General features: G+C 52.1%; 1 protein-coding gene across 1 annotated transcript; it reads right to left on the bottom strand.

Moving 5' to 3' along the window:
- Positions 1-7,214: 7,214 nt before the first annotated feature.
- On the bottom strand, positions 7,215-9,487 carry KIAA1161 (KIAA1161 ortholog). Its single transcript, XM_010564231.1, has one exon. The coding sequence runs from the start codon at positions 9,354-9,356 to the stop codon at positions 7,320-7,322; it is 2,037 nt and encodes a 678-aa protein (XP_010562533.1). The 5' UTR covers positions 9,357-9,487; the 3' UTR covers positions 7,215-7,319.
- Positions 9,488-10,102: the final 615 nt, after the last annotated feature.

The raw sequence follows: 10,102 nt of genomic DNA, 5'->3' as shown, positions 1-10,102 counted from the left end.
TGCTGCTCACGGACTATCCTGTTGACCTGGACGAAGTTGCCTATTTCTTCTGGGTTTCCTAATGGGCTCCTCCATGAGCTGTGCAATGGTCTCAGGGATTAATGAACCAATGACTGTAATGACCTGGGAATTTTAATAGTTTTTAAAGTAGAAATACTTCTGTGTGAAATTTGAAGAAAACCCTATGATCTCTCTTTTGTGTGGGAAGTGCTGTAGAATAACTTACTTATTAAAATATATTGGATGTCTGTCTTTATTATTGCAGTATGACAAATAGAATGTATAGAAACATAGCCTCTGCTTGTAATCTTTTCCCAGCAAGAAATGCCATGCACGCTTCTGGTATGTAAAGTAAATTACATGAACTCCTTTGTTACCCAGTTTCATAGCTGATCCCTTGAGACATTTATAATTTCATTTACTTAGTGAAGGAGGCAGTTGTAGCAGAGTACATTTTTTACAAAAGGCAGTCTGTGATTATCCTGAGGAGGGAGGCACCCAATTTTCAACCTGCACATCAGATGAGTGCTGATGTAGGAGTAAGCGGAGTTTACATTTCCCATAGCCTGATCTGTCTGAGCAAGGAGAAAGAAGCTATAGCACTTGCTGATGCTGTGGCAACTGTTTTCCCCCTTTTATTGGAAGAAATTATTGAGAACCATGTCCATGGTGTGGATTCAGCCAAGGCTGTAAGCATGTGGTGAAATCTCATGGCAGCCAAGATTAAAACCTAGCACCAAGTCATGCATGGGTTAGGACCTAATGGGATCCATGTGTGTTTTGGGACCAAATTTAGAGCCAAAGGGTGCAATCCATCAGGTCCCAGAAAAGGACTCGGCCATCATCCTCCTGAGAGAGTTCAGACAATTACTAAAGCAGCCCAAGTGCTCTCCTGCCTCAGTTTACCCATGGAAAATGTTCTTCCATGCTACCAGCTGTGTTGATGGAGATCCCTGTCCATGAGCCAGCATCTTTCTGCCCACAGAGGTGACTTCTCCCAGGTGAAGGTGTCTCAGCAGCACCTGCAGGCTTGAGGTGGGCAGGCTGGCTGTGAGATGCTCCCCACTCTTGGTCCAATCTGCCTTGTTTTTAAGCAAAGTTTAAAGGTGACATGACTGAGCAGTTTAGATGAGCCCTGGGGTCTCTGGGCTGCAATGCGCCTTCTCAAAGTGAGAGACCAGTTCCTTCACTGACCCCAGCACGCTGCTAGTAGGCACCTGGGAGGTAAAGCTGTGCATGGCCACAAGGCAGGAGAAAGCTTTCTTTAGGGATTTGCCTCAGAGCTGGTCCATATAAAAAGTAAACAGGGGCAGGAGAACATTGCACTCACTTCAGACCTGGTTTGGTGCTCAGGTGAAGTAGCCCCAAAACTGGCTCAGACCCCTGTTGCCCATCAGTGGGTCCATTATGGCACAAGGACCCTGCATGGTCACAGTGGGACAACAGCAGGGATGAGCCAGAACATCTTAGAAGATGCCCCTGAAAGCAGTTCAAGCTGCAGTAATACTGTCGCTGGTGTGGCAATGGGAGGGAAAACCCCACTTTAATCCAGGGATGTGAAAGGGAAAGCAATGCTCAGTCTGGCAGGGGTGTTCAGGGTTAAAAGACCTGGGTTAACATCTCTGGGTCCTTACCATGGGCTTTCTCCCACTCCAGGATAGTGGTTTCCATTGGGGTATCTCCCCCAAGGATGAGAAAATGTTTCTGAATGCTTTCTCTGCTTTATTTTTGCTATGAAGCCCTGAGGGGTCCCTGACAGCTGGGCTTGGGACAACCAGAGGGTCCCAGCACAATTCATTTGGCTATTCTTGCAGCATGAAAAAAGCTTTCTGAAAAGCTGATGCCCACGTGCAGGGGAGAGGTGGGAGAGCCAGGCTCCAACCCCCTGATACCAGACCTCTGCCCCTATAATCAGTATGCACACACACACGGCTCTGCTGCCCGCCTGCATCCCAGGCTGGGAGGTGGGGGGGGAAAGCGTCACCAAGACTTTCTGCAAACTCTGGGGATGATACGAGCTGCCTGGTCCCATTTAGCTGCAAAAATCTCTCCCCCAGATCCCCATCACTTTCCAGTCTTTCCCCCAGTGCCTTTCCCTGCTGCCCAGCCCAGCCACAGGGAGCCACAGGGGACCCGTGCTGGAGGCATCCTGCAAGCAGGCTGCCTCTCTGCACCCTCCTGCCACGGGGGAGGAGTTTATTGCCCTTAATCTTTGATGATCACTGAGCTAAAAACCACCCAGCCCTACTGGGGGAAAAAAAATTTTAAAAAATCCCTGCTTTCCTCTACTTGGCCTCTGGGATTTTACATCAGCCCAGACTAGCTTTATGGCTCTAGCCAGCTCAAGGGATCTGCAGGCTGGCAGCTCCCACCAGCTCAGGACAAGCTGCAACTGAGGTTGGTTTTTAATTGAGGCTGCCAGCCTGGCCATGTGCCTGAAGGGACTCTGCTGCTGTCAGCTTGTCCTTTCACCACAGTCCTTCCCAGCCTTGGGCTCTGCCTGCCTGTCTGCCTGTTGGGTTTTTCTTACTTTTAATAAAAGCTGTGATTTCGGGCAGGGATGCACACGCTTCTGGCCAGGATCTCATGGGTCAGCAGCCACTGCTCTGCTGTCACCCACTGGCACCGCCTTGAAATCCAGATTGAAATGAATTGGGCTTTTGCTGTAGCCCCACTAGGGTTTGGACTTGGCCTTTAACACTCCTCCCTGTGCCGTACATAGCCGTGGATGTGTTTTCAAGCACTGCCACTTAGCTGGGACCCAGGACAGAGCAGACCCCAGTTGCTGTCTCCATGTCCTTGGCAAGACTCACACACTCTCCCTTGCACACAGTGCCAGCTTTTAGGAGGATGCAAACCAAAACCAAAACTAAACCCACTGATTCCAGGGAGGTCTCCTGCACTATTGAGGATTTGCTGCAAGGTTGCAAGTGCTGCAATCTGCGAACCTGCCCCCAGGTCTCCAGCCAGCACTGGCTTCACCTGCACCATAAGCATCTGCCAAGTGTATGGATGCTGCTCACACCCAAGGGAGAAGGCAAAGGAAAAGCATTGGGAAAATGTCTTTTATTGCAAAAGGAGCAAATTGAAGTCCCTCTCATTCGTCAAGCCAAGCTGCACGTGTTGACCAGTGCTAGTGATGCCTGGGTGGCACAAGGCAGGCTGTGGTTTGTATAGTAACAATGGAAAGGGCAGGAAAAACACTGTGTGGGGCAAAGGGGGTGGGCTGGGGCAAGGCAGGCTCCTTAACAAGTTTCACACATTTCACTTCTGGCACTCCTGTAGCCACAAACATCTACTCCATCCCCATCCTGGCCGTCAGTGCTATCTGGAAAGGGCGGCCGCAGGGGCAGTGGGGACAGCCAGGGCCCAGACAGACCTTCTGGAGTGTCTGAGGGAAGTCAAGAGCAGCCTCCTCTTCTTCAGTACTAGCAAAGAGTCCCAAAGCACAGGTCCTCTGAGAGCAGCGTGGAGCAGCAAACCCCCCAGATTCAGTGACAATGGGCCCTTTTTGGGTGGATGTCAGCAGAAATACAGGCACGAGGGTCTGGTCCCCATCCCCAGGGGTGGACGCAACATGGGGATTCGCCTTGACATGGTCTTCTCCAGGCCAGCCCTAAGGCACAGCTAATCCCTTTGCTGTCGGGACGCAAGGGAGGGCGATCCATGATCCAGTGGGTCATCTCCATATCTCTGTCTCCTGCCACCACTGCAAACACAAGAGTGGGGTGGCTGCCAGCTCCTCCCTTTAAGACATATATCAAAGCTGCAGGTTGCACGCTTTAAATGAACCAACAATCTCAACTCTGATTTCAGTGAAGTCTAGGGTGAAAAAAGCCCCAAATCTCCCTGAACCACCAGTCCCAGGTACATGGTACAGACGGACATAGTTAAACTTCCTTTTGTTTTCCAAAATTTTATATCAATCAAGGCAATTCATGTTACAGTTCTGTCTTCGTAACAATTAAGAATTAGAAAAGTGGTTAAAAACAAACCCACCAGCATTACAATCTGACATAGGATGGCATGTGCAAACACTAGCATCCAGAAAACCCAGTATACGACAGTGCAAGCTTCAAAATTCAATCACACGTGCATCACGTTGACCTGCTGCTCAGCTGTGGTCTGCTGTGGGCTGGGTAGAAAAGGCTATATCCAACTCCCAAACCTGTTTCAGGGCTTTTCCTTGGCTGAGTTGAACTAAACCCTGCTTTGGCCAGTGACCCATGGTGTAAATCAGAGACATCTCTTAGTAGCAGTTCCCAAGGTGTCCGTGCACAGAGTGCTTGTGGTCTGCAACATCCTACAGGTCCTCAAATCCTGCAGTGCTGCCAGAAATAGTTTCTGGTAAAAAGGCGGACAGAAAGGGTATGCAGAAACCTGTGAGATAGCTTGAGGTAGCACTGCTGAGCCTGTCCCCAACAGGTGGGAAAGGCTCGATGCCATGGACCCACAGAGAGCCACCCATATGGACCTCTTCAGCATCATCCCTTATGTCTTCCCAACAGCTTTACCTTTCTCCTAGCTGGAGCACTGAATAGCCATGGCCACTTATGCCCTAACTACAGCATTTAGAAAAATAAGGGTACTCTATAATCTTACCCATTTATTCATATAGTTAAATAAAAAGAAAACTAAAATTTGGTAATAAAATCCTTTCTTTTGAGGGGAGGGGCAGGAAGACAGTGTGTCTAATACAGAATTTCCTCCATGACCTTCTTGACAGGGCCTGAAACCACTGCGAGGAGATTGAAGGCACTTCTCTGGCTGCACCCATCATTTTAATAGTAAAGGAATACTAACAGGAATGCTGTGTTTCTCTTCACGCAGCCTCACACCTTACTAGTGAGGGATGTGGTGAGTGGCACAGCAGAGACAGGGAAGGGGAAGACACACAACATCTCCTGGTAATTCTGGGATCCTTCCCATGAAGTCATGTGCCAAGGATCCCACTTCTTCACTGGCAGCTGAGCTGTGCAGCAACATCTCCTCCACACAACGACTCCCGTGCCAGAGGAAGACAAGCATTTCACAAGCACAGGTTGAAAGGGAAGAGCTGGAGCCCCTCAAAGCATGGCCTTTATGCATTTCTGGGGCTAGAGAAGCCCCCTCCACACCCTGTCCTCCTTGCAGGCTGTGGTCTAACTCATCTCCAGGAGCTCCTCACCTTCACCTCCACCCTCCAGTCCAAGGGCCAAATCCTGCCAGTGCCCTGATGACTGACGCTGGGGCTGCAGGATTAACTCCTTGCCAGGTTGTCTGTAACTTGTAACATAACCACTATTTGCACTGGCGGCAGGGAACAAACCTGAGTCCTTCATAGTTAAAAGCCATAAGAAACAGGCTTTGGGACACGCTTGTGCTCCAGCTGGGCAAGGACCTATAGGGCTCCTCTGCACCTCATTTTGAGGCTGAAACACCAAATTATGCAGGGCAGATTCAGACCTCAAGGGATGCTCCAAAGAATCCATCAAACTGGACTTCCTCAATTCCTTCCTAACTATAAAACCGCTTCAGATTTTGTCCCAAACACGTACATTTCTACTCCTGGACCCCATCACAACCCCCAGTTTTGCTGCATCTTCTTTTCTGCCTCCTGCAAAGCCCAGTGGCAGATGGGCTTTGAGAAAGATCCTCACTGGTGCCCGACCCTACCCAAAACACAGCACCACCTCCTTGGGTGGCAGACTCATGCCAGACCCACGGTCAGCCCAGACACAATCCCATGAGAAACCCCGCAGATGCTGAGCTCTCCTTGGCTGGTTGTAGCCTGGGCAGGGTGCCTCAAACCTTCCCAGCCAACGCAGTTCAATTCTGCAGAGGCTCATTAAAAATTCAGGGCCTGAAACATGCTCCCAACCAAGGCACAGCCGGGAATGTCCTGCCCTGGGGAGGAAGGCTGCCAGGCTTCAATCCTGTTTGCTCTGTCTCAGAGCGGAGATTGCCCGCAGCTCTCTGTAAATGCATCTTCCCGTACAAAACCAAATGGGAAAGCTGGGAAAGAGGCATCTCTGCAGCTCCATCCCGGCTGCCAGCGACTTGGGGTGCAGGACCACGTCACCCTGTGTCCCCTGCAGAAGCCTCTGACAGCAACCCTACCTCCAGCACCGCAGACGCTGCCTGAGGAAGGCACCTAATTCTCCCAGTGAGAGAGGAGGGCTGCTTCAGAAAAACCCTCCACAAAATCATCACCTCTAACTGCGACCTGAGACGGAGATGGGTATTAGCTTAATTTCATAGTAGATGGGAACATTTCTGCGGGTGCGATGAGAACACCCGCTGGCACAGACCCATCAGTGCAAAAGCCAGTGTTTTCCACCCACCAGCAAGCCGGCTAGCAGCAAATGTCACTGTCAATCCAAGACACGTGCCACTCCTGGGAACTGGCTGTTCCCGAGAAAGCGCTGCACATACTTTTTGAGAACAGCTTTGCCCCAGGCAGTCCTTCTGCCAGCAACAAACCTGAAAGCTCATCTGTCCTTAAAAACCAAAAGGGATGATATCAGCAGGATAATCATATAACGAAGCAGGGCCATAAATACTTTAAAAAGATCAATGGGGCATGCTGGTATGGATGGCACTGCTCTAGCAAAGGCAATGTTGACACCCAAGGCAAAACACACAGGCAAGTGCATTGCAGCGGGTGTTAAATAGGCGAGGAGGTGGGATGCAGCTGCCCCAGCAAGCAATACGCAGCCCATACAGTTAAAGCACCTGTAAATCACTCGAGTAACCTGGCCCGCCTGGTACCCAGGAAAGCAGGAGCATGGGTCAACAGTCAGTCCAGTGCCACACTAGACCAAAGGGGGAAAAAAAGTATGTGTGTGTATATATATATATGTATCTCTAGTTTGTTTTCTGCTCTTAATAAAGTCCTTTTAAATATATTTGCCATGTTATAAAACTCATGATAGGCTGTGCTGTAGCAACCCTCCCACATCACACGCCCCCACGACCAGCGCCGGGTGCTCCCACGAGACCAGAAACACTCCCACTGGCACTAACCAACCTCCACCTCTTGAAATCCTTGGAAACTGAAAAAGTATTGGGTTTACTATGTGTCTGCAGACAGACTGACAACTCCTTCATGACCTATAGAGAAAACTCTGAATACCATAACCCAACTGGCGTCTCCCACATGCGCCAAACTAAAAAAAAAAGTCACAATGCCTCGAAATAAAAAAAAATTACCCAAAGGACAGTGAAGTCTATTTAATTCCCTTACTCAACCCCAGTCTAAAACAAAATGTGCAATAAGAATTATTTGTTACAAAGTCCTAGGTAAGGCATGGTTATCCCAAAGCTGATGGAGGAGCCCGTTAGGAAACCCAGAGGAAATAGGCGACTTCGTCCAGGTCAACGGGATAGTCCGTGAGCAGCACCGGGGTCTTCTCAAATAACTCCCCCTTGTAGCTGCGCCACTTGCCTGCCGGCAGGTAGACGTCACGTTCCTGCTTGCCCATCTCCAGGACAGGGGCCACCATAAGGGTGTCCCCGATGAGGAACTGGGAGTCAATCCTGTGAGTGGCCTCGTCGCGGGGCGAGATCCACCAGATGGGACGGATGATGGGGTCGCCCGTGTCAGTGACCTCCCCAGCCAGCTCCAGCAGCAGCGGAGCCACCAGCGACTCGTGGAGCTCCGTGAACTTCTGCGCAATCTCCACCACCTCCTTGTCGTAGAGCCAGGGCGGGATGGAGAACTGCATGGAGGGCATGAAGGCTGACAGCTCCAGCCACCGCACGTACAGCTCCCGGTCGGGGATCTCCACTGCCCCCTCCGTCTTGTTGGGGAGGAAGTTTCCTCCGATCATATCTGGCAGTACAAACGGGTACCCCAGCATGCTGATGGTGAGCACCGTGGGGATGAGGGACTTGAGGCCAAGCTCGTAGCCCCAGACAGAGTCACGGTCAATGATGCGGAAGAAGCAGGAGATGTTCTGCGACTGGTAGCCCACCCGCACCTCGGCCAGCTCGTAGAAGGGGATGGCCATCTCCGTGTAGCGCCGTGACCAGATACTGGGGTCCGAGAGTGGGCGGAAGGTGCTGAACTGCTTGGGCAGGTAGCTGGTCTCGCCTGCATCAAACTTGAAGGACGAGATGCCGTACTTGTGTCGCAGCTGGCGCAGGTGGCTCTGGAACCAGTCCCGGGCTGCTGGGTTGGTGAAGTCCAGGATGGCCCCGATGCCGTTCCACCACTCCACCATGGCTGGCAGCCGCCCCGACGGCTCCTTGATGAACAGCTGACGCTCAATTCCCACCCCAAAATTGGAGGAATTGTAGTTTATGAAAGGGTGAGTCCACAGGGTGACCTTAAACCCATCTTCCCTCAGTTTTGCAAACATCTCTGTTACATTGGGGAACTTGACAGGGTCAAAGTCAAAGTCCCCATAGGCTTGCGTGTACATGTCATCAATTTCAATGTGGCTGCAGTTAAAACGGTACTTCTTGATCTTTTCGGCAAACCGCAAGAGTTTATCCTGGTCGATATTGTTCTTGTAGAGGGCCCAGGTGGACCAGATGGGGTATCGGAAGGCATTCTCGGCGGGGATCTTGGAGGGCTTGTTGAAGTACCTGCGCACCATGTACTTGTGGATGGAGGTGACGTCGGAGCCCACGCAGACCCGGTAGCTGAGCTCGGGGAAGGGCTGCTGCCCCGGCGGGGGCTTGTAGGGCGAGTCCTTGTAGCGGGCCTGGAAGAAGAGGGCACGCTCGGTGGCGTTGAAGCCCAGGTGGAAGGGCACGGAGTCGTTGATCTTGATGGCCGCCGCCTTGGAGGAGAGCCAGTAGCGCTCGAGGATGCCGCCGAAGCTGTCTCGGAAGGAGTAGACGTCGCTCGTCACGTAGGGCACGGGCTCCTGGTAGCCGGACAGGCGGATGGGCCAGTGCTGGGTGCTCATCTCCGAGCCCCCGTACCAGTGGGCGTCCTCCCAGAACATGGTGTGCTCCACCGCCGGGCCGGCTGCCAGCTCCTCCCAGCGCACACGGTAGCACATCACCGTGTCCTTGGGCTTCACCGTCTGGATGAAGAAGTTGAGCGGCCCCCCGCCCGACCGCGTGCAGCTCAAAATCTCGCCCTCCTTGGAGCACGACTCCAGGTCAAGGCTGCCCGAGCGGAAGGCCAGGCGGAAGACCACCTCCCCGTGCTGGTTCCTGATGACAAAGCCATCCGCCCGCAGGTCCATCAGCTCCGTCTTGAGCCGCTCCGCCTTCCGCAGGGACACCGTGTAGTAGCACCAGGCCACCACTGCAGCAATGAACAGGATGAGGCCCAGCAAGATGGCCCCCAGCATGGGCCTCAGCTCCTTGGAAGGCTTCTGCTTCACCGGTGTGAAGTTCTCTGGCAGGAAGGTGTACATGGTGCTCGGTTTTCTCTAGAGCTTTTTGCAGAGGAGCGGGAAGGAAGATCTCTTTGCAGCAACCCTGGGACTCTCAGCGTAAGAAAACGGACTGTTAGGAGAGTTCCCACCTCCACCGAGTCCCAGAGCACCCGTCTCTGAAAAAGAGGAGTATATAAATAGTCTCAGAAGAACCTCCAAATCAAGGGATGGCCTGTCATCCATTTGCCATCTCAATTTCAGCAGCTCCCCCCAGCCCCCCGCTGCCAGGCTGTGACATGCCAGGTGCTGTACGCCAAGTACCAGACACCATCTCCAATTACGCAGGGCAGACAACACGTGCGGAGAACAGCCTGAGCCCCATGTGGAGAACCACCCCAGGGCAGTAATGACCAAATCATTGCCATAATTAATTATTTTTGTAGGGAAGATCTTCAGTGAGGCAGGAGTGAAGACTGAGAGGGGCTAGGAGGAGGCTGAGCAGGAGCTAGGTCAGCCCACCGACAGTACCTTTATAAAGCACAGGGCTAACTAAGAGCCTTAAAAGACACCACGTAATGAATTCCAGGCAGCCGCTCCTAATTTTAATCAAACTGCCTCCCTGGCAGATTTAACTCAGCTGACCCTCAGCACCATCCCCTCCCCATGCCCAGCATGTCCCAGCTGGGCAACGCTTTGCTGCAAAGGCGGGTAAATCCCTGCTTCTCCGCAGCTCCCGGATGGCCAAATGGGGCTGAGGCACCAGTGGGTTGTGGCTGGTTTTGGGG

The sequence above is a fragment of the Haliaeetus leucocephalus genome, unplaced genomic scaffold (assembly GCF_000737465.1).
Source record: "Haliaeetus leucocephalus isolate CR32 unplaced genomic scaffold, Haliaeetus_leucocephalus-4.0 Scaffold176, whole genome shotgun sequence".
Lineage (NCBI taxonomy): Eukaryota > Metazoa > Chordata > Aves > Accipitriformes > Accipitridae > Haliaeetus > Haliaeetus leucocephalus.
This window is presented reverse-complemented; position numbering and strand designations above follow the sequence as displayed.